At 41.8% G+C, this 26061-nt stretch overlaps 1 protein-coding gene across 1 annotated transcript in view; it reads right to left on the bottom strand.

Moving 5' to 3' along the window:
- Nucleotides 1-26061, bottom strand: part of LOC142750387 (dynein axonemal heavy chain 3-like) — a 1255980-nt gene that overhangs the window by 520152 nt on the left and 709767 nt on the right. The window contains exon 42 of the mRNA XM_075859390.1: nucleotides 12123-12361. Coding sequence (XP_075715505.1) covers nucleotides 12123-12361 — 239 coding nt within the window. The remainder of the gene's footprint in view (nucleotides 1-12122; nucleotides 12362-26061) is intronic.

Raw genomic sequence — 26061 nt, 5'->3', positions numbered from 1 at the left:
TGACCCGCTGAATAAAGATATTATGTTATTTATACAACACAGTAAACGGCATAAATCTAAGACGCAAAAAAGAGTGGCGAAATGTATGTTTTTTTTTCCATTATCCCGACAAAAAAGTTAATAAGGAGGCGTGGCTGGACGAGCTGGAGAGCTGACGTGTGTGAGTGAGCTCTCCAGCAGCCTGAGCTAATAAGGGACAGACCGGGCAGTAGAATGGGGAAAACCAAGTCTAAAAAGACCCCACGGGGTACCCTGACGCAAGGGGGTAAAGATACCCAGATTTCGAATTTTTTTCAGCCGCTGGCAGCCGGAGATTCGAGCTCTGAAGGAGCTGAGACACCGCCCCTGATGGTACTGCCGACCGGGAGCATGGAGAGCAGCCCAGCTTGCTTAGCACGCAGCTTGGAAGTGCTGCTTGCACAGGAGACAGAACGGCCGGATGCAGGGGTACCCGGTTCCCTGATTAGGGGTGACGGCCAGGAGAGGAGTGGAGATCAGGCTCCCTTACCCGATGTGTCCCGGACCTTGAGGAGGATCCAAGATGGCGGCGCCAAGGAACGAGGTGAGCCTCTGCCAGCGATGGCGGATGTCGGGGCCTCCCTGGGACGAAGACAGGCTCAATCAGCGGAGCAGACGAGGCAGAAGATGGAGGAGGAAATGGCACAGTGGAGCCCGGGTGAGAGCAGCGTCGGCGGGGGAAGACACTTACCTGCATCCGCCGAGGCCTCGTGGTGGAGCCAAGATGGCGGCCGGGACCAGAGCGTGGCAGCGTCACACGAGATCCGCGCTGAGGAGGTGAGAGGCAGTGTGCCGGCCGGTATCCCGATGCAGGCCTCCGGGAGGGACCTGGAAGCTGTGGCCCCAATAACTAGCCAGGGGATGAACCAGGAGCAGGAGTTGGTCCGGGCTCGGGCAGCACCGGGGGAAGAGGAGGGGGAGGATTACTCCTCAGAAGAGTGGGGGAGAACCCCAGAGACTTGCAGGAGACGGGGACATAGGGGGAGAGTGGGAAAGAATGTCTCCCCACTTTCCTCTGTAGGAGGCACGCTGTGGGGGGATCTACCGCCGCCGGACCAAGCGGCCCAGACACTTCGGGGTCACCCGGAATTGCAAGCCCTATTGGCGCTTCTCCCCTCTTAGAGGGACATGGAGGAGATGGCAGCCGACCTGAAAGTAGCGTGGCGGAGGGATCTACATGTGGTCCAAACCGAAGTAACGACCTTGCGTGCTAAAGTGGGGGCATTGGAAGCATGGAAAGAATCGGTGTCGGACACTATTTAACAGCTTACGGAGGCGCAGAGTGTTTCACAGGGCCTTGCGACCACAGAGCACGGATGATACGAGACCACGGGATGTCATCTGCCATATACACTACTACGGCCTAAAAGAAAAGATTCTACAAAAGGCGAGATTGAAGGCGGAGATTGATTTCGACGGGGCCAAACTACTCCTGTTTCTGGATCTAGCGAGACGCACCTTGAGGCAGTGGGGGTTGATGCGGCCGTTGCTCTTTGTGCTGCAGCTGCGGGGGATATCGTATAGGTGGCGGTTCCCCTTTGCCCTGCATGTGAGAGTGGTGGACAGAACTGTCTCGTTACATACACATGCGGAACTCCCGAGATTTCTGAGGGCCCTGAGATTGCCTGATATCACCTTACCGGACTGGGAGACTCTTCAACTAGATGCGGTACAAAGACCGAGGGCTCCGGGACCTGGAAGGCCCGCGCCGGGGAGGCGGGAGAGAGATGGATCGCCGTTGCCGCAGAGACCGCAAAGGCATCCGAGAGCATCCCTGTCAAGATTTCGGGAGCGTTGATGTAATGTGATGTATCTGCTGTATTTTTAACCCCGTTGCTTTGCAGGTGTTTACCTCTACGGGGAGCCCCGAACTCGTCATGTTTGTGTGTTTGGGTAATGCAATGCTAGGCTTTCCTGACGAGGGGGTATAGACCCCGGGTCTAGATACCATTTGCGGAGTTAGGGCCTTGGGTGGTTAGACAATTCCCGGAGCGGGCTTAAGTTCGGCAGTTATTGTCCCCACAGGTTCTTTACGTTAACATACGAGAAGTCTGTCCCTTTATGTAACTGTTTCAGAAGGGGTGGATAGTAAAGGCTGTGGAAGTTAGTGTGGTATCTATATTTTCTGTTACCAGGTAACAGTGTACTGTTCTACGGTAGTTCTCTGTAGCCCCCACATAGGAATATCTCTGTGACTGGACTGGTTCTAACCAGTGATATAAGTGCTGAGTGGCACAACTTAGTAGAGTGCAGTGACAGGATGTTTTACTTGTCATTTGTTTGTTGTTTTTTCTTTCTTCTCATTACCCATTTTCTATTTTTTAGGCAATGCTGTAGTAATGCAATGTATACATGGACAGAGTGCGATGTACTTGGTGTCTTTGACGGGACGGTGGGCATGGCGGCAGTGTCTGGCGAATACAGGTACCTTGTGATCAGATGCATCTTGAGTCCCTTTGACTTCAGGGATAATGGCTGATTTCACCATCTCATCCCTGAACATGAAGGGATTTAATGTTCCGGAGAAGAGGTCTCAGATCTTGTATGCTGCACACAAACAGAGGACCCATGTGCTTTGTGTTCAGGAAACTCGGATCAGGTCCCAACCATCCGTAATAAATATTATCCGGTGGGATACCACTGTAGTAACCCACAGGGAAAAACGAGGGGGGTGTCTATCTTTCTTCATAAGTCATTCCAGGATAAGGTGATAGATACCTGTGTAGACTCAGAGGTCCGTTTTCTTTTTCTGAAGTGTAAGGTGGGGGTCCGCATGGTCACGATAGCCAATGTTTATGCCCCTAACACTAATCAGGTTCCTTTTTTCCTGAAAATGTTGGCAGCATTAAGCGAGTTCTCGTCAGGAGCGCCTATCCTGTGTGGGGACTTTAATCTAGCCATTAATCCATTGCTGGACACATCCTCTGGGCGGACTTCCCTGGCATACAATAAATTGAACAAATTGAGGAAGAAGCTTAGGGATATGCGGCTTTGTGATGTTTGGAGGTTGACCCACCCAGACGACAGGGACTTCACTTTTTATTCGTTCGCCCATAACTCCTACAGTAGGATAGATTACGTTATGTTCCACCATAGCCTACTGTCCTTTGTGAAAAAGTCCTCTATTGGCAGTATGCTCCTATCTGACCACGCTCCGGTGTCTTGTGCATTACGCTTTTCACTGCAGCGTCGAAGTGACTGTACTTGGCGGTTAAACGAATCTCTGCTAAAGGACACAGTGTGTAGAGCAGAATTGAAACAAACGGTGGAGAATTTTAGGGGGGATCACGCTAGAGATGACACGGCTCCAGCGGTAAAGTGGGAGGCTCTAAAATGTGTGCTCAGGGGAGTTCTCATCAAGCACGGAGCTCGCATTAAGAGGGAGAGGGGAGCGAAGCTGCAGATACTGTTAGTAAGCGTACAGTCCCTAGAATCCCAGCATAAGCAGACGTTACAGGAGAGCACTCTTAGGGAGCTTACCAAAACCCGACATGAGGTCCAACTGTTGGTAGACAAACAGTGTGCACGGCTCCGTCATGTGGGTTCCCGCTATTATTAAGAGTGGGGCAATAAGGCGGGGAAAGCATTGGCAAGGGCACTGCATGAGCGAGGGGCGTCTTCCTTTATCCCATCGATACAGACTGTAGCAGGGGAATTGGCGTTCAATACGGAGGATATAGTGTCGGCCTTCTGCGAGTATTATGCCTCGCTTTATAACCTGCCCTCCCCCACTCTGGGTACGGCCTCGCCCGAAACACCGCCCTCGTTATCAGAATACCTTAGGGACACAGCGTTGCCTCAGTTGTCTACAGAAGAGGCGGTGGGCCTAGATTCGCCACTCTCCAGAGAGGAGTTACTTCCGGTTATTAGAGCAATGCCGGCAGGGAAGAGCCTGGGAACCGATGGGTACACAGCAGGATTTTACAAGTCCCTGGCAGAGGACTTGGTGACGCCGCTGCAAGATTCGTTTAACTCTATCTCGGAGCAAGTGAAGTTCCCCGAGTCCTTTTTACAGGCTCATATCACGGTCATACCGAAGGGGGGTAGGGATACGCAACAGTGTGCGAACTATAGGCCAATCTCTCTCATTAACACGGACGCTAAGATGTACGCTAAGTTGATAGCGAATATACTAGCTGGGTTCCTGGGATCCCTGATTCACCCGGATCAAGTGGGTTTTATCCCACAACGCGAAGCCAGAGATAATACGCTAAAGACCTTCTCTTTGCTTCATCATGTGACGAGTTCCCTGTATGCTGCTGTCACTGGATGCAGAGAAGGCCTTTGACCGGGTGGATTGGGGATTTCTGGAGGCGGCTCTGAGTCAGATGGGAGTAGGTTGCCTAATGTTGACACGTATTATGGCCCTTTATAATCATCCCCAGGCGCGGGTTAGAGTTAATGGTTCTCTGTCTGCTCCATTTAGGATAAGTAATGGGACTAGACAGGGCTGTCCGCTGTCGCCCCTACTGTTTGCGGTGGTGATGGAACATCTTTTGGTAGCAGTTCGACGTAACGCTGACATTCGGGGGGTGCAAATTGGGGAAATGCATTTTAAGGTGTCAGCGTTCGCTGACAATTTATTGTTTTATATTACAAGCCCGCACATCACATTGCCGTCCCTGATGAAAGCCAATCAAATGTATAGCTATTATAGTAACTATAAGATGAATATGTCTAAGAGCGAGGTTATGAATATATCTTTGCCAGGGGAGGTCGCCCAACAGGTGCGTAGCAATTATCCCTTTTCATGGCAGACGGGCTCGTTGAAATATCTAGGGGTGAGGATACCTGTGGTTCATGCGGGCTCCTACTCTCTTAATTTTCTGCCTATCCTCCAAACACTCAGAGCCGATTTAGACAAATGGGAGCCCAAGGAGTTTTCGTGGTTGGGTAGGATAAGCGTGATAAAGATGAACATTCTGCCACGCTTAATGTATATTTTTCAGACGGTCCCGTGTGTCTTGCCCAGGAGTTTCTTTCTGCAGTTAAACAAAGCACAGGCCAGGTTTGTCTGGCGGGGCAGACCACCGCGAATAGCGAAAACTACTCTGTTCAAGAGTAAGCACCAAGGGTGGTTAGGATTACCTGACTGTCTGGTCTACTACTTTGTGGCGGTGAGTGCTAGGATCTTGGATTGGTTGCACCACGCGGACTCTAAATTGTGGGTGGGGTTTGAAAATCTTATGGCGCCGGTTCCTCTCACTTTCCTGCCATGGCTCCGGGGGCGGTACTTTAAGGGGAGGGAGAATTCTAGGCTCCCTCTGGTTGCGGGACAGGTGGTACTCACGTACAAACGCTATCGTAATCTCTCTATAGGGATTCCTCCCGATGGCCCATTAGTGGCGATATCCCATAATGTGGACTTCCGCCGGGTAAGCTGCCTACCTTCCTGTCCTTCTCGTCCAGGCCTTCACCACTGACGTTTCGTCATGTTCTGGCGGACCAGGGGTTGACGTCCTTTGAGGCACTTGTCCCGGAACCAGAGAGATCATCGGTTGGGCGCTGGGATTTCCTGCGGCTCCAGCACTTTTACAATACTAACAGGGAGAGGCTCTCTTTGCACAGAGATCTAACACCAGTAGAACAGCTATGTGTTGCTGATTCCCCTCCGACACGGGCTATTTCCCTTCTCTATAAGTGTTTTCAGGAGTTACATAATGAGGTTCCGCCTTCCTATGTGAAAGGGTGGGAGAGAGAGCTTACGTTGTCCCCTTCGACGGCGGACTGGGCCAAAGCCTTTAAGTTGTGTCATAGTTTCTCCATCTCCTGCAAGGCCCAAGAAACGAACTATAAGATTTTGTCGCGCTGGTATAGGGTCCCAGCAGTGCTTCATTCCTTCTATCCGGCTGTACCGGATGAATGTTGGCGTTGTGGCAGAGTGGGGGCACGATGCTGCACATTTGGTGGGAGTGGCCGTTGATTCAGCCATTCTGGGTAACGGTGGTGGATCTTATACAAAAAATCACGGGTCAAGTGTTTCCCAACACCCCAGAAGTGTTGCTTCTTTCCATGTTCCCTGAAGCGATTAAAAAATATTCAAAAACTCTGATTAGTTTTCTGGTGATCGCAGCCCGTACAGTGATTCCAAGACTATGGAAAACTAGTAGTGTGCCAACGATCACGGAATGGTATCAGGAGATTTTATTGCTTCAGAGAATGGAGGAGGCAACACAGGCCCAACGAGAAGCTCCGAGAGCGGGACGATTGGTCTGGCAGGAGTGGCAGGAGTTTTGTGAGTCGGATGAATATCTTCTCTATGCATAGGCCATATAGGACATAGCAGGGGGAGTGTTGGCCTGATCCACCTGGGGGTTGATAGTGGGAGGTTGGGTCCTCTGGTTCTGTATGCTTTCTTTCTCCTCTATCCGATGTAGAGTCTGATGATGCTTCGTCACATGCTAGGATGTCTTCCCGCCTGCCGTGGTGCCCACTGTTCTGAATGCATCTTCAATGTCAAGGGTAATATAGCCATATGCCCTCGATGCCTGGGCAGCCTGTCCATTGTATTAATTTAGTCTCTGCTGGTACAGAGGTTGATGTTACATTATATTGAAGTGTTATATGCATATTACGGCTTGTTTATTATTTTATACCTACTGAGTCATTATGTAAGATAGAAGTATATGTGTATGTTTTTTACATTACTGTGTACTACTGGCTTGTTATGTTTTCTTTGTGTGGAAAAATACCCAAAAATAAAGAATGTTAAAAAAAAAGTTAATAAAAGTTAATCAATAAATTATATATACCCCAAAATGGTGCTATTAAAAAATACAACTTGTCCTGCAAAAAACAACACCTTATACAGCTATATCGACACAAAACTAAAAAAGTTATAGCTCTTGGAATGAGACGATGGAAAAACGCAAAAAATAGTAGCTTGGTCATTAATGTTTAAAATGGGCTGGTCAATAAGGGGTTAAAGGGGTTGTCCCGAGTAAAATAAATTTTTGGTTGAAGCAGAAATAGGAGGAGTTAAAATAAAAAAAGAACTTATACTTACACCTTTCCTCCCAGACGTTCATGCGCTGGCGGATCCCGTCACCTCTGTTCTCTGTTTGTATACAGTGTTAACATCACGTCGACAGTGCATCACGCTGCAGCCTATTAATGGCTTCAGCTGTGTTCAGATAAGGCCAGTAATAAGCTACAGTGGTGATGTACTCTCGACGTGATGTCACCACTGCAGCCGCTTTGTATACAAACAGAGAACAGAGGTGACGGGAGCTCCCAGCTCAGGAACGTCTGGGAAGAGAGAGGTAAGTATGGGCTGCTTTTTTATTTGAAGCCCTACTCTCCTGCTGCCACATAAAAAGTTTAAATTTGGACAAAACCTATGACCTCTTAACGCCATCCTGGTATGTATGCAGAGGTGTAGCTAGGGCGAGGCAGGCGGGTCATGTGCCCCGGGCGCAACTTAGAGGGGGGCGCCAGCGGCACCTCCTCCTGCACTATAATTCTACCTGTGTCTATAGGACACAGGTACAATTAGAAGCAATGAATGGCCGGGTACGTTCCGTGCCCGGCCATTCAGCTCTTTTCTACGAGTGCAGCTGTATCGCGCTTCCGTCGCTGAAAGGCGCTGACTGACAGGGAAAGTCATTCTGCCCAGCCAATCAGCGCCTTTCATAGACGCTTTGTTCAACCACAGGAGAGCTGCGCAGAAGAGAGCAGGTCTCCATTGCTGCCGGCCGGCGTGGGAGCAGGATTAAGGTGAGTTTGAATAGTTTGTTATTTTATTGTAATAAAAAAGTGTGTGGCTTTATCTACAGGGGGGGCTTTATCTACAAGGGGGGCTTTATCTACGGGGGTGGCTTTATCTACTGGGGGGGCATTATCTACAGGGGGCTTTATCTATTGGGGCTTTATCTACAGGGGGCTTTATCTACAGGGGGGGCCTCTATCTACAGGGGGGCTATATACTGGGATGGGCTATCTATGGAGCACCATATACAGAGGTGGGCTATATCTACAGGGGGGGCTATATACAGGGGTGGGCTGTCTATGGAGCACTATATACAGGCGTGGGCTATATCTACAGGGTGGCTATATACAGAGGTGGGCTATCTGTGGAGCACTATATACAGGGGTGGATTATATGTGGAGCACTATATACAGGGGTGGGCTATATCTACAGGGGGCTATATACAGGGGTGGGCTATCTGTGGAGCACTATAGGGGGAACTATTTGTGGGACACTATATACAGCGGTGGGCTATATGGGGTCACTATCTACAGGGGGCTCTATGGCAGGCACTATCTACACGGGGCGCAGTGTGTGTGTGTGTGTGTGTGTGTGTGTGGGACACGGTGTATGGTGCTATTATAATTAGAGGTGCAGTGTATGGCGCTATTATATTTAGGGGCGTAGTGTGTGGTATAATGAGAACTTTATCTTTATTTATAGGTGTAGAAATGTTGGAAAAGTGAGAAGCTGAAGACATCTGAGCGGCAAACTGCAGAAATTGGCTTTGACCGGGAGAAGTCATCATAGAAGTCTTGTCCGGATGGCGAAAAAGAACTAGAATTTGAGACGTCACCGGTGAGTCACTTAATGTAAATGTTTATTCTGCCTCTAATCAGCAATGTAGTCACTGTATGATCTGCAGCAAGATGATGGGTGGTATGATTATGATATGATTTTTTTTTTGTGAAACCGCATCTCCCAGCATATTCTCACCATTGTTCGGGCCATGCTGGGAGCTGTAGTTTTACGCCGTACATACCTATACGGCAGGGGTTGCACTATATTGAGCAGTATTTGCGCTGGTGTTATATTTATGTACTGAGCTTGGTTCTGGTGCTGTATATATGTACTGAGCTTGGTTCTGGTGTTGTGTATAGAACTATATTGCTTGTAAAATGTACAAATGTTTTTATGCTTGAGTTACATAAAAAGAAATGTGGAAAAGAGATGACATGTCATTGATTGGTAGAGAAAACAAACACGGAGAAGGGGAAGGAGATGTCGGGAAAGAGGTTGGGGGGGGGCGCCAAACTGAATCTTTGCCCCAGGTGCTGGAGAACCTAGCTACGCCTCTGATGTATGGCGGATGTGCATTCCAACATTATGCGTTCTCTGTGGTGTTACATAGGACTGCAGGTAACACTACTACATTATCTATACTCAGTGAGTTATCACTGTGTTATCTGTGGTGTTACATAGGACTGCAGGTAACATTTAAAACATTATCTGTACATAGAGAGTTATCACTGTGTGTTATCTGTGGTATTACATAGGACTACAGGTAACATCTACTACATTATCTGCACTGTGCATATATGTGCCTGTGTGGGTATATACTTGACTGCATGTCTATATATTTACCTTTATGTATTTGTATATGTTCCATCATGTGTGTGTATACGTGCCTCCTGTGTGTGTGTGTGTGTGTGTGTGTGTGTGTGTGTGTGTGTGTGTGTGTGAGTGTGTGTATTTGCCTGTATGTCTAAATATATGTGCCTTAAAGTATCTACAGTATTTATGTTCCAGTATGTGCGTGTCGATATATGTGGTTCATTTTTGGTTTGTAGAGGGCAGCAATAGAGAGTCCCGCACAGGGTGCCATCCAACCTAAGGCTGGCCCTGGTCATCAACAGTATTTTGGGCTCATGGGCTTAGTGACAGCTTGTGTATGCAGTGCATTTACAGAACATAAGCTGCTGTGAATGGACTGATGGTTGAATTCTACTAATATCTACCGCAGTGCATGTTTGAGGAATTGCCACCTGGAATCGACAACAGCGAACCAAATCTTGGATGAATGAATGACTCCAAGAACCAGGTTGTCTACGAATGATTTTGCACTGGGTTCACAAACATGTGATGTGCTCCAGGAGAGAGTCAGCATGACTCCCCATGGTTGTTAATTAAATTTATCCTGTTTATAAAAAGACTGTTACCAATAACATATTCATCATTATATTAATCTTTCGATCCTCTCTTCCTCCGACAGAAGAGTGATAAATGTATACTAATGGTAGTGTGAAAGAAGCCTTATCCAAACAGAACAACATTTTTTTGTGCTGTTTGGACTAATAGTACAGTTGACCTGTCTCTATACTATGCTGCATAGAAAAGGCATTTTGATATAATGGCAGATGTGCTTTAATTCTTAAAAGATAGTGCTCCACTTTAACCCGTTCCAGATCACCAACTGTCTTTTGATGGCGGACGGTGCAGGTCTGCAATCTACAGCGACGTTTGTTGGCGTTGCTATAGAAAATGATAATGAGCGATCCGGTCAGTGCTCATTCTCTCATTCTATACTTAGAAAAGCCTGCTGAATACAGCTGGGATCGGAGAAAACTCCTATCCCAGCTGTTTGACCCTTTGATCGCCGCGGTCTGTGACCACAGCATGATCTGCAGTCAGCCCTGGGGACGTACAAAGGACCCCAGGATTATCTGTTCAGTATTCCTGATGTTAGGGCACACTAGGTATTTTTAAGCGTAAAACGGGTACGGTATAAAAAATAAACAAAAGAACAATGCGAAAATATATTTTTTTCTCTGATCACTCTGCAAAAATAAATTATATAAATTACACAGTAAATTATTTGTACCCCCAAATTGCCCAGGAAAAAAAAATCTCTCCTGTATAAAACAAGACCTTGTACAGCCACGTCGATAAAATCAAGTCATGGCTGCTGAAAGGCAGCGAGGCAAAAACTAAAAAATGTAGCTGTTATTAAGGGGTCAAAAATTTTATATTTATGTTGTTTTTGCCTCTTGAAATTATATCCAAGACTGTTTAACCACCCATTAAAAAAAAGTAGATTGTAATTAGAAAACCAAGTGTGGAATATACATTACTTACATTTTTGGAATATTATTAGGCTAATGAGTATAAAGTGTAGAATTGAAAACAGGAATAAACTTTATATCAAATTAGTGTTCTAGTTTTCTGCTGAAAATATAATTAAGCTCCTGGCAAAGTTTTCACGTTGACTCTTTTACATCCAGGGCAGTGCCAGGCTAATTACATAAACCTGCGGTAGTGATAATATATATCTCAATGGTGAGCTCTCCTAAGGTAACTTAATATTATTGTCAAATGTTCATATCCCTGGAAGAGTAGTAGAAGGTAAAAATTTTGTTAGACTAAAGTTAAGTGCCTTAAGGGTATGCCAAACATCAAAGTACTTGGCATAGGTATTGCTTATTAGTATACCCCGCATAGCTATTTTATGCAAATAATAGTATAGTAGATGTACAGATATTATACCACAGCATAAACCACAGATTGTACGCCTGTCAAATACTAAAGCACTAATAAAGCAAGGTAACAGAGAATACTGCAATAATCTTACAACACACAATAATTATTATAATTATAGCCTTGGCCAAATGCAAAGAACCTTGTTTTCAGAAATCCTGTGTGACAAGGACTTGAGTCGTTTCTATGAAAACCTGGGCTTGTCGAAACTACGGGAGACATAAAAGCAAATGAAGCCATAGAAAACACTTCTAAGAGACGTCACGATAACACAGGAGTCGAAAGCATTGTTCTAATTGCCTATTTTTTAAATATATTCTTAGTGCATCCTTCTGTTTCTATTTATATTAGTGAAGGATTCTAGAATACTCTGTGTATTTCCTGTCCACAGTCGGTAACGCCGCATTTATCAGTAAGAAAATCATCCCTTTCACACTATCAACCTCAAAGACATTACCTTCAGCCTCCCTTTGTTGGCAAGTACACACCTGCTGCTTTGATCTTACACTGACAGATGGCCCTTATTCCTTATTAAGTCACAACTTAGTGATTCATTTTAATATGCCATGGACTGCGGAAAGCCCAGGACCAGATGTCTATTTATTCTTTCATGGACGAGTATTCATAAGAAAAAGTTAAGACGACACATGCTCTCTTGAATCGCGGTCAATTTCCTGCTCAGTATAAATCAGAATCTTTGTCAACAACAATTAAAATGTCGTTTGGGTTCCCGGAAATGGCAGAGAACGAAATGAATCAGATTTCATTTGTACTGTCGGAGGCTGACAGTACAAATGGTTAATATTATTTTGTGAGGTAGTCACTCTCCGTGGAACAAATTCAGCACTTTTACATAGTTGATTTTAATTAAAAGTCAGGGTACCTTTCCAGTTTTGTTAGGAAGATGTCCTGGGTCTGATTCGCTGACGCTTGCACGGAGAAGTTAATTTGACATACAACATATTTTTCTTGAGGTAACTGTCGGAGGAAGCTGTTTGTAATAGCTGTCTTTCCCGTGCCTGTGGGGCCCACAAAAAGTAATGGCTTGTCTTGAAGCAGTAATGTCTCCAGGAAGTACATCTGCATAGCAGTCCCAGGCGTGCTCACTAGAATGTCATTAAGCTGCAAGAAGAAAGGAGAACAGGTCCCGACAATGTAAATACAATGTTTTATTAATCGTTCTTTTCTCACAAATAAACTTCTATTAGGTAAACAGGCAGAGATCCTTTCTGATTTAGAAGATATTCGTTTTCAACGTTCTAGTACTTGACACTATTAGAAACATTTATTAAAGTTAATTCCTAATCCTGGAGAAAATGTTGTGGTTGAATGTTCTATGAATAGCAGAGTCTTTCTGGGTAAGAGAAGTAGAAAAAAAAAGGACATTTCTTTTTTACGTTATGTGTTTATAAGGGCATGTTCACACCAGTCGGATTTGCTCCGACCCAGATACTGCTAGGAATTCGGTCCGAAAGTCTGCACCAAATCGTGTTTGAATTGGTGCAGACTTATTTGCCGCTGCAGACACCAAATGAGAGAGAAAGAAAAAAGTCAACACTCTCCCCTGATCTCCCATAGTGGAACGTCACTCTATCCCATGGCTGGTGTCTGTGCTACAGGCCTCCTGGAATTATGTTTTCTCCTATGTGACCGTTGCAGCGCGTGATTGACTGCTGCAGTCACATGGGATGAAACGTCATCCGATAAAGCTGGTAGCCCTAAGACCAGATGGGGAAGGTGTGAGGCGTCGCTGTGGGAAAGCCAGGGGAGGTGAGTATAGACTTTTTATTTTAAAATAGAAATATGTTATTAATTTTCTCTTATCTTTTTTGCTACGAATTCGCAGCTTTTCCGCAGCATAAATCCCAAAATTTGCTATTTGTTGCAGAGCTTCACTTCCTCATTGAACTCAATGGGGAAATCCGCAATAAATATGCAACCTTTCTGCTGTATAAATTTGCATGCTGTGGACTAAAAAATCCACACTGCAGCTCTGCACAGAAACTTTCTGCAGTAGTAGATGAGACTTTTTTTAAAATCTCCTTCACTTTTCTGCTACTATAAGGCACTGATGGTTTTCCATCTGTAAATCCGGATAATAAATCTGCAACAATTACGCTATGTGTGAACATAGCCTTACAGTATATTTTTGGTAACAAAAAAACTGATCATGACAGATCCATCAATAGATCCTATTCATTAATTTGAGACTCAAACTGATGCCGAACTGCATAATTCTCGTCTTCGTTTTACAGGATTTACCTTGATCTGTTTTTTTTTTTTTTAGTGAGGCCCGTGGAATGTGGATTATTATAGATCAGTTGCAGCACAAAAAAACATACTATAGAAAACTGTGAACCCAGTTTTAAAAACCTTAGGCATCATCCACACAGTTGTATTATGGCTCCAAACAATCCCCGAGTTGTACAGAGCCATAATATGGCACTTAAAGACATCTATGGGTCCAAAAAATATATATATTGTGTTCCATCAAATGTCATATTGCAGAGATATTCTATATATGGCTTATACATCTTTGTAATACTGTGCCACATAAAGACACCAAATAGTGGCTTACAGCATGCATGTGGCTTTATAGTCTGAAGCCCCTCCCCATTGGCTCCGTGTGCACGAGTCCTTGGACTTGAAAACTTTATCTGAGTAAAATGATCATGAAAAGGACAAAAATGGATAAATGTAAAATATGGCAAAATGAGTAAAACCTTAGAGCAGCTCTGTCAGATCTTCATTGTAACCCTATCTCAGAGTAGCATAGGATAAAGGGAGAGATGCTGAGTTTGGGACTTCTTGAATCGGTGTGCCCTTGAGTGATTTGATCAGAACTCAGTTTAAAAATTGTTCAGGAGCACATAGGAGAAGCAGTCAGCAGAGCCATCAGTGCAGTTTACTGACAGGTTCTGCCCAGAATGACTGTGATAGAAGCTGCAGAAATTAAACTGTAAAAATTAAATTGTATTTTTTGTAATAAAAGTCAAATACAAAATATCACAAAAAATATCACTAAAAACATGCATTCCATTAAAAGAAAAAATACAATAAACCCAAAGGTGTACATAGACTTTGACTATGAATTTGTGCACACACAATTCTGACAGTCCATAATCAAACCATTGCATACAAGTACACTATTGTACACAAGGTGGAGAAAAAACACACAAAAAGATTAGGATTTATTGCAGCTAATTTATACGCTTTAATTCTTGTCAGAAAAAATCTTGACAGAATATGTACTGACAAAAACTAAATATAATTAAAGCAAGATCTTTAATTTTGTAATACAAAAAAAAACAAGTAAAATCAAATATTCCCTTTTTAATTACTCATAATGGAGGGGTTTTTATAAGTTATTTGTGCCAAGCAGAGGCTTGAATAAGTTAACCCACTACTAAAATACAGAAATCACTGCTGGGAGCAAACAATGCCAAATCTCTATTCTTTTGGAGAGATCCAGCAATGTCACTCAAAGTCTATGTTCATACGGGGCGTATACGCTGCGTAAAAGTACACAGCATAGCTGCCCTGGCGGCTGCAGGGAATTCTAGACGAAAAGCAGCACCAAAATGTGGTGCAGTTTTTCCGCCGCAACGTCCGCTGCGGAAAACCGCACATAAAAGGAAAAAAGTTTCATACTTACGTAACCATTGCGAAACGTCCCTCTGCCTTCCTGCAGACCGGCCTCCTGGGGTAATGTTTCATCCCATGTGACTGCTGCAGCCTGTGATTCGCTGCAGCATTCACATGGGATGAAATGTCATCTCAGGAGGCCGGCCTGGATGAAGAAGCACAGAATTCTGTTTTTTTTTCTGAGTTGCAATATCTGCGACGGAATCACATCTTTTCTGCCGCAAAAATCAAAACATATACTATTTGTTGCTGGTTTTACCTCCCTATTGATTTCAATGATATAAATCCCCAACACAAAAGCAGTGATTACACAAATACAATTGACATGCTGCGGATTAAAAAAAGCAATGCAAGTCCATTTCTGAGCGTTTTTTTCTGCTGATCATTTACACAGCGCGTGGATGAGCTTTTTTGGATTCTCTTCCACTTTGCTGCTACTGTATTATGCTGCGGATTTTCCCCAACTAAATCCGTTGTGGAAAATCCGCATTATTTACGCTGTGTGAACTTACCCAAATTGATAAGTGGGGTTGCTGATGTGTATGTACATTTATATATAGCACAATCAATACTAGTTTCAGCTGCCAGGTAGTGGAAGATGGAAGCCAGGACCTACATTTCATGGAGTTTCTTTATTTTTGGAACTTTAGTTCACCATCTTGCTCCAGTGGTTCCATTCTAATATGCAGTGGCAATAAGAGAAAGATGCAAGCCCCTCTTCCCTCTCACATCAAGATCACACGAAATGGTATTCACCCCTTAAAAGTGAGGGAGAAATTTCCCCAAAATCAGCAAGTTTAACCCCCGTGGTCTATAGTGACCGCAGTTTCTGAGGTGTTTGACAGAGGGAGGGGGCACCCTTTGCCAACTTATTGATGTCTCATGATGTTTTTTTCTTTAAAAAATATTTCATTTCTTTTTAAAAAATGGTTCACAAGAAATGCATAATAGATACCACCGCAATCCCAATGTAGAATAAGAAAAAAAAAATATTTATACTGAACATCATAACAAAGTTAATTGCTAGTGGATTTGCTGTTATTTTGCCCACCCCCCCTGATTTTTTTTTGATTTTTTTTTTATAAAAGTGTCTCAATTATTATATGTACCATAAAATTGTACCAATAAAAACTACAACTTATTTCGCCAAAAAAAACAAGCCGCCCTATGGCTACATTGGCGGAAAAAAATTAAAAAACTTATGGCTCTCAGAATTCAGTGACACAGAACTGACTGTTTTCTATAAAATGTTTTATTGTGTAAAAGTACTAAAACGTAAAACAAACTATACATATTTGGTATCGCCGCATTCATATCGACCTGTAGAATAAAGTTATCATGTTATGTAAATTGCACAGTAAGCCGCCAAAATCAAAACTTTTGCAGTTTATTTGCATTCTGTTCCAAAAAAATAAAAAATTCATAAAAGTTAGTAACCCAAAATGGTGCCATTAAAAACTTACCCTGCTAAAAACAAGCTTTCATACAGATACATTGATAGAAAAATAAAAAAGTTATGGCTCTTGAAATGTGAGGGTGAAAAAAAAATAAAAAAGTTTTTTAGGCCCAAACAGGACAGGTAGTTAAAGTGCACACGTGGCATATTTTTGGTGGTGGATTATTGGTGAAAATCCAACAAAGAAAAAAAATCTGCCTAGATTTAAAAAAATTCTAAGGATTTTAATATTGCTACCGTGCTCTATGTGATCAGGGAGAGTTATATTTTTTTGCAGCGGCTGGCGATGGACTTGAGTTACTCTACTGAGAGAAATGAACGTTTAGGCAAATTCTGTGGTAAAATCCTGATGTTTTGTAATTCTATACATCCGAACTTACCTCTGGATTTAACCACAGAATGTTATGCTCACATCTTCTCTGTGTGCTAATTCTGCACCTCCTCCCCAGTAAGGGCATGTTCACACGTGGCAGAGTTTTTCCGCTGCAAATGTTGGTGCAGATTTGGGGCAATTACGCAACGAATCTGCACCAACATTTGCATATTTGACAGGTATTTCAGACATTGCAGAAAAGACAGTGGACTTGCCACAGATTTCAGTTTTTGCATTGCAAAGGCTGAAATCCGCAGCGAAAATTCAGTTTCTTCTCCGCAACAGACAGTGCATGCTGCGGAGGGAAAATTCCGCACCGCAGTCTATGGTCCGCAGCAGAGTTTTCCGCAATGTCTGAACTAACTTGCCTCAAAATGTATTGAAACAAATGTAAAAAACAGCCGCTGGAGAATTCCACTGCGGACTGTCCGCTGCGGAATTCCACAGCAATTCCGCCACGTCTGGCCGTGCCCTTACATGACATCCTGAAATGACTCCACTCCCCTGAATGCTCAGGACATTCCACCGCTGAGTGTCCTACTCTGTCTCTCAATTATCATTTCGGAATAAATTCTGCAGTGCTTTTCTCTTGAGAACTATGGTAAAAATAGTCAAAAGTAAAGTTGCAATGTTACCCCAATAACCATTTGCAATACTTAGAAGGGGTAATGTTGTGTTACTAGTCTTAAGCTATTTCCTTATATGCCATTAAAACAAATGAGTCACTCCGCAGTTACAAAGTTTTAAAAATATTGGCATGGGCTTTCATTAGTTAAACACATGCACGTCGGCACATGCACGTACACACATACACGTAACAGCCTGTATTTGTCGGTCAACTGAAAGGGGAATCCTGTTCTAATATTCTATCACTACCGGTTGTGAGGAGGGAGCAAAAATTGAGAATTTCTTACAATACTCTAAGGCTCTGTTCACATTACGTTTATGTTCTACATTTGGTCCATATGCCGGGAACATTTTCCGATGTATGCAACAAATGTAAAGCTCCGACATATGCAACTGTATACTACAGTATACAGATGGATATATATCCATACATTTTAATATCAGGTGGATTTTTATTTTTGTTTTTTTCAAAAAGTTCTTTTATATCTGGTTTAAATCCCAATGTCCCATCAGTAAATGTGTGTTTTAGAGCAGACAATTAACTCTGTTGATTTTCTAGATGAATTTGATTTAAACAGTGGATGCTCAATTTTAAAGAATCAAAGAAAGAAGCCAAACCATCTGTCATAAGCTTGTATTCACCCTCATAAATTCATCATTAAAAGCCTATGTCTTGAGAGTGAAGTAATAAATATTCTCAGAGCTTAAAGTCTTTCTTAAACTGTCTGTTTGATGTTATTCAGGCACCAAGAAATATTCTCATTAAGCCATGAAATAAAAAATACCTTTTTACAGGATAATATGATTGGCAAAAATTCTAACACTGATAGATAGATAGATAGATAGATAGATAGATAGATAGATAGATAGATAGATAGATAGATAGATAGATAGATAGATAGATAGATAGATAGATAGATAGATGAAAAATTGGAGGAATCCTTCAGCTCACCTTGATACAGATTTACACTGCTGGTAGCCCTCGGGTCCTCGTGTCGGCACACGTCATGGATATGGAAGAGGAACAAAGAGTGGATCCAGCGCTGGGACAAAAGTGATCGTTAAAAAGGGAAACTTCTTCCAAGTTTTATTCCAAAATTGAATGTAGAATCAACAGGACATGATCCCAGGTACAAGGGGAGATTGAAGATATAGGCGGTGCCTACGCGTTTCAGACGCCAGCTGCGTCCTTACTCATGGCTAGTTCTAAAATTGTGACACATAGGGCTGAGTTTTTATACCCGGTCAATCATGTGGAATAGATTGCAGTCCAGAGGGAATGACCCTCTGGAACGCATAATGGATTTGTGTATTTGAACAGCAACATGTAGTGAAAAAGACTCTGTATATGCACGTACATGCACGTCTTTTTCACTACATGTTGCTGTTCAAATACACAAATCCATTATGCGTTCCAGAGGGTCATTCCCTCTGGACCGCAATCTATTCCACATGATTGACCGGATATAAAAACTCAGCCGTATGTGTCACAATTTTAGAACTAGCCATGAGTAAGGACGCAGCTGGCGTCTGAAACGCGTAGGCACCGCCTATATCTTCAATCTCCCCTTGTACCTGGGATCATGTCCTGTTGATTTTACATTCAATTTTGGAATAAAACTTGGAAGAAGTTTCCCTTTTTAACGATCACTTTTGTCCCAGCGCTGGATGCACTCTTTGTTTCTCAGATAGATAGATAGATAGATAGATAGATAGATAGATAGATAGATAGATAGATAGATAGATAGATAGATAGATAGATAGATAGATAGATAGATAGATAGATAGATAGATAGATAGATAGATAGATGATAGATAGATAGATAGATAGATAGATAGATAAATAAAACAAACAGTCCACAGTCCAGCAGCATCGCTAGAAGTGGGTGGGTGCACCTCCCAGGGACTTGACCATCATCCCTTATAGATACAAAAACAAAAAGTAGGCAGCACTCCAAAGTAAGTGAGAAAAAAGAACTACTTTATTAGCCCTCGTCCGTGTGCTTGCGTGGAAATCACCCACAGCACACGGACCCATTGATTTTAATGGGGCTGTTCACACACGCAGGAGTTTTCACGCAGCGAGAGTCTGTTGCGTGAAACTCACTGCATGTCCTATATTGGTGCATTTTCACGCACCTACGCGCCCATTGAAGTCAATGGGTGTGTGAAAACCACACACAGCACACGGATGCACATCCGTGTGCTGTGCGTGATTTACGCATCAATTACATTGAAAAAAAAAGTGCTTTGCGAGTGCCTGAAAAACACATGCTACCTGCAAAGCACACTGATGCAATAACGCATCGCACACAGACATATTTACACACGTTTTTTACTCGCGTAAATCTGTCACGTTCGTGTGAATCTAGCCCTACTTTTTGATTTTTTAGATAGATAGATAGATAGATAGATAGATAGATAGATAGATAGATAGATAGATAGATAGATAGATAGATAGATAGATAGATAGATTTTGTATTAAATAGATAGACATACTGTACAGTTCAATGCAATAGATGGTGTTATTATATTACAGTACTTTGTATCCTCCATGTTTATGCCTCATGCGCTTGACTGTATACATTTCGGCCCAAAAACAGTATGCAATACGGAACAGTATTTTGACTTCGCTGTGGCACGCGAAGCTGCATATCACAGATTGTGCTTTCTGCTAGTAGAACTGTTTTCAGAACTAGGTATGATATGTGGCATGGATGCGAAAAAGCATGCTAAGATTATTTTTATGCAGTGGTTTGCATGGTCCAATCAAAATACATTCATACTGTATTCGGTATCCAGACTTAGATGCGTTCATGAAGCCTTAGTTGGTTGGTAGATTGCATCATTGTCAAATGTATTTCTATATAGATAACTAGCACCTATTGCATTTAGTATGATTATTTACCTAACATGCTCTTCAGTTAAAAAAAAAAACAACTTACTTTACTCCCACCCTCAGCCCCCCATCCCCATTTTCCTTCCTACCCTATCATATTCCTCCCTGTGGCCCATTTACCTTCAACTCTATTCCACAAAAATTCCCTCTGGACACCTGGGGCTCTTTTGAAACCATGAGCTACTGGATACACCAGTATATAATTACAGTGTAGTGTACGCTGAATTCCAAAAAATAGTTAAATATGGGGCAGCTATTTAACTACGCCTTGATGTGTCTGGTGTAGTTCATCACCAATTTCCACATGGCGAAAACTTTTGTAATTATCACACATCCATTTTTCCTGATATATACTGACATTTTGTAGGTGTGTAAAGCGGAGAGGGGCTTGATAAATATGGGATTCAGCATGATCGCAATTCTTGATAAATAATAATCATGATAAGTGTGCCCCCATCTTATCTAATCTGTTTCTTACACTTTATACCCTTGCCAATGATGTGTTGCGTTAATAAAATATACATAAGAATGTGCATATATGATTTGAATATGTTTTTGTTTTTCTCTCTCTATATATGTATACACTGTATAAACATTAAAACTAGACTTAAAATTTTAAAAAAATACGCAAGAAATTGAATGATTGTCAATGATGATCTACAGTATGTGGAAACTGACTCAATTTACCTGATACCATATGGCTTGAGGGTAGATACTTTATTTCCCTACAGCTAGAGTTGTTGTTATTCTTTAGCAAACATGACATAGAAAATATTCTTTTATTGGATACCAGACTACAAACTGAAAAAAAGATCTAATTTCTGCAGAGAAATTTTGGAAACTAGGTGGTGAGAAACTGTAAATCACCTCTGGCAAGACACTCAAATTGAGGTTACATTGACACAGCCAATTTTAAAGTTTAAACATCACTGTATAAGTTGACATAAATCTATTGGCAAAAATTCACCTACTTGGGTATCTCATGAATTCTCACTATCTTAAATAACGTGTTTATATTTGCATATGATAGACATTGCCTGAAATCCTGAAATACCTATACAGATTATATATATATATATATATATATATATATATATATATACACATATATACAGTGCTCTGTGTTTTTCCTGTTTACTTCCATTACAACCTTGAATTAAAGCGGATTTTAAACTAGATTTTATGTAATGGACCTGACAAAATAGTTCTAATTGTTACAGTGGAATGGAGAAAAATACCATATATATATTAAAAAAATCACTAAAACCTGAATGTTGTGGGTGCATATGCATAAATGTATACCACGGTCCTGCTAAAAAATTACATTCTGACCTATTTGTTAAGTCGACCGACAAAAATCAATTACTGTTTTATTCTAGTCATCCAATATCAGCGAAAAAGTCCATAACCCGAAGTCAATTAGCCACAGTAGCATTACAAAATATGGCAAACTATTATTAAGAAGTTATCCCAGGACAAAATCTGATATTGGGGTTGATATGATCAGGTCCCAATCACAAGATAGGGAGTTTGAGATAAGATAATCATAAAGGTTGTAGATGAAGTTAGATCTGGTGGCATAATTGATTAATACTTGCATAGATTTTTATTGGTTGAATATACCAAAAATATCTTGCCATGTTGTATGTCTTGCCAAAAATACATAAATATTTGGTTAATCTACCTATCATCTCAGGTACCGACATGATTTTTTCTAATATGGGAATTTTTTTGGACAAAACTTTGAGATATTTTGCCACTGGGGCCCAATTTTTTATGCAGGATACTACAGATTTTTGGGTAAAGTTAGAAGGGGTGGAAATTGACAGAGAGAGAGATGTCTTTTGGCCTCTTTTAATGTAACTTCTCTATATGTGTCAATCCAACATGATTGTGGTTTACGGGCTGTCAAGAAAATACAAGTTTTGAGTACAAATTAAAATGTTGACATTTTATATTACCTCTATTAGAAATTATTCTCACTAAGAACTATTTTCTAGTTTGTGACCGATTTGTTTTGTTCAGTGTCAGGGAACTGCGATGGGTTCCAACATCACACCTACTTACTAAAATATTTATATGCATACACTGGAGGAGGACTGCATCTTTGTATCCCACCACTTCAACCATGTATTGAGGTGGTGAAGATACATAGATGATATTTTCCTTATTTTGACAGGCGGAATGTCTCAGCTAAATGATTTTCATGAATTTCTCAATTTCAGACCAATTAGTCAAGTTCACACAGGTGAGCTCTGTAACATCCATACAGTTTTTGGATGTATTGATGGGGATTGACGGGACATCATTTTCCACTGACCCACTGACCTTTTTATCTTACCCATCAACAAAACAAATTTATTACAAATTGATAGCTCGCCCCCCAGACGAATGTGGTGAGGTCACTACCAGTAAGGCAATTTCTCAGAGTCAAGAGAATAATCAATAAAGTCTATAAACTGGAAACTGGCCTCAACGTTATGACGGGCAAATTAAAAACTAAGGGGTATCCTGATTACTTACTCAGCCAACATAGACATAGAATTGATACTATTCCTAGGGCCTATTTATTTATGGGCTCTCCTAAAAGTGGCCTCCAGACATACCTCTCCACACCCAGAAAAGGTTGTTATCCTTGCCTGAGCTACATTAACTGTGGACTTGTGGTCAAAGGTAACAGTTTTAAACATAGTGTCAGATGTAAACAATTTAGAATATGTCACTTTCTTACATGTGATACTGAATTTGTAATATATGTACGACAGTGCCCTTGTCATCTGTTATATGTGGGTGAGACGACACTTTATGTTAAAACTCGTTTGAACCAATTTTGATATATACCATACGACATTTACGAGGTGTTTAATCCAGGTAACAAATTGTCGATAATGTATTGTTTTCTATACATTTTTCTGTAACTCTATGTACATGTCAGATTAGCTAATAGTTACCTAGTGTGGCTTTAGACCTTATTCATACAAAAGTCTTTCTCGTCAGTGAGCTGTCCGTTTTAACAACAGACAGCACACTGACACATGCATTTCAGTGGGGCTATTCACACATCCGTTTTCTTTCATGGAACACGTGTCCGTTGCCGGAAACTCAAAGCATGTCCTTTTCTGGTCTGTTTTTGTGGCTCAGACTCGCCCATTAAAGTCTATGGGTGTGTGTCGAAACAGGCAGCACACGGAGAATATATAGGTGTGATGTCCATACTTCACAGATTTTCACAGATCTTTCAGATATTTTTAAAGAATTGCGGAAACACTAAAGAAAAGTAAAGTAGAAAGTGCTTGCAGAGGAGAAAAACATACGAAAAAACCGGATGACACATGAAAACCACACTGACGCAGCACATACATTCATCTGCATTAAAAACAGTCTGGGTTTTTTTTGCGGACGCAGATTGGCTCGGGTGAATAGGGCCTTAGCAGTATTTTTAGGGGAATAATCCTACTAAAAGATGAACTTCCATCTCAGTCTCAAATGTATGGCAGACTAAAAATAGTTTCCCTCAAGACTTGCCTTGTATTAACTGACATCCATCTTTTCTTTAATCCTGAACAGTTTTCCAGTCCCTGTCGATGAAAAGCATCCCCACATCATAATGCTGCCACCACCATGGTTCACTGTGGGAATGGTGTTCTTAGAGGGATGGGAAGTGTTGGGGTTTTGCCACACATAGAGATTCCCATGATAAATTTTAGTCTCATCTGACCAGAGAACCTTCTTCCATGTGTTTGGGGAGTTTGCCACTTGCTGTTTGATGAACTCAAAACATGTTTTCTTATGCTTTTCTTCAAGCAATAGCTTTTTTTCTGGCCACTTTTCCATAAAGCCCCACTTTGTGGACTGTACGGCTTATATTGGCCCTATGGACAGATACTTCCATCTCCGCTGTGGATCTTTGGAGCTCCTTCAGTGTTGACGTTGGAGTTTTTGTTGAATCTCTGACTAATGCCCTTCTTGCCTAGCGTTTTGGTGCCTGGCTTTCTTTTGTCAGGTTTGTAGTTGTGCTATTTTCTTTCTGTTTTTTTTTTTTTTTTTAATAATAGATTTAATGGTGCTTCATGGAATGTTCAAAGTTTGAGATATTATTTTATAACCATACTCTGATCTATACTTTTCCACAACTTTGTTTCTGATCTGTTTGGAGAGGTTCTTGGCCTTCATGTTGCGTGCTTAGTGGTATAGTATTAGGAGCAGAAAAAAACAGGACAATTCCGCTTAAACATCAAAGATGGACACTTCATATAGTAGTGATCAATAATGACATTTATTTAGAAATAGACAATGCATTTCTGCTCCGAACTGGAGCCTTCATTAGATCAACATTAGATCATTATCATCAAAAACATTTGTTTTTTTCCTGCTCTTTATGTTGTACTAATTGACGGCCGTGTGCCCACGGATTCGTCATCCAGGGAAAGCAGCAGATTGCATCTTTAACCCTGCCACTACCATACTTCACTTTGGGAATAGTGTTCTTGGGGCGATTGGAAGTGTTGGGATTGTGCCACACATAGCATTTTCCATGATGATAAAAAGTTACATTTTTGTCTCATCTGACCAGAGAATCATGTCAGATTTGTAGATGTGAATTTTTGTGTTCCATTTTGTTATAACGGATTTAATTATGCTTCGTTAGATGTTCAAAGTTTGGGATTTTTTCTTTAACCCTAAACCTGATCTATACTTCTGTATAACTTTGTCTCTGACCTGTTTGGAGAGCTCCTTCATGTTGCTTGCTCTTATTGGTGTTGCAGGCCCAGGGCTCTTTAAGAACAGGTGTATTTATACTGACATCATGTGACAGATCACGTGACACTTTGAGTGCACACAGGGGGACCTTAAGCAACTAATTATGGTACATCTGAAGTTTATTGGTTTGACCTTATTTAAGGCTTTCATAGCAAAGAGGGTGAATACAGTATGCACTCACAACTTTTCAGTTTTTATTCATTTATTTATTTATTTTTAACCCCTTCCCGCCGCAGCCCTTTTTCAGATTTTCATTTTCGTTTTTTCCTCCCCACCTTCCAAAAGCCATAACTTCTTTATTTTCCGTCCATATAGTCCTATGAGGGCTTGATTTTTGCCGGACGAGTTGTAGTTTTTCATAGCACCATTTATTTTGCCATATAATGTACTAGGAAATGGAAAAAAAAATATTTGTGGGGTAGAAAATGAAAAAAACACGATTCCTCCATGGTTTTTTGCGCGCCGTTTTTACGGAACTCACTGTGCAATTAAAACAACATGTTAACTTTATTCTGTGGGTCAATACGATTACGGTGATACCAAATATGTATCGTTTTTTCTATATTTTACTACTTTTACAAGTAAAAACCTGTGTAAAAAAGAAAATTGATTTTGTGTTGCCAAATTCCGAGAGCCATAACTTTTTTATTTTTCTGTCGATTATGTAGTATGAGGGCTTATTTTTTGCAGGATAAGGCCCCATGCAGACGACCGTATTTTTGTCCACCCATAAATACTGGCGTAAATACGGGTCCTTGGTCACACATATTCGACCCGTATTCCACCCGTATTTACGGGCACATTTTTGGCTGCAAAATTACACTGCAGTAATCGGCAGCCCTTCTCTCTATCAGTGCAGGATAGAGAGAAGGGACAGCCCATTCCGTAATAAAAGTAAAAAAAAATCATACTTACCCGGCCGTTGTCTTGGTGACGCGTCCCTCTCTTCACATCCAGCCCGACCTCCCTGGATGACGCGGCAGTCCATGTGACCGCTGATTGGCTTCAGTGGTCACATGGACTGTAACTTCATCCCAGGAGGCCGGACTGGAGGAAGAAGC

Source organism: Rhinoderma darwinii, chromosome 3 (assembly GCF_050947455.1).
Source record: "Rhinoderma darwinii isolate aRhiDar2 chromosome 3, aRhiDar2.hap1, whole genome shotgun sequence".
NCBI classification, from domain to species: domain Eukaryota; kingdom Metazoa; phylum Chordata; class Amphibia; order Anura; family Rhinodermatidae; genus Rhinoderma; species Rhinoderma darwinii.
The sequence above is the reverse complement of the archived record's forward strand: the minus strand, read 5'-3'. Positions and strand labels throughout refer to the sequence as shown.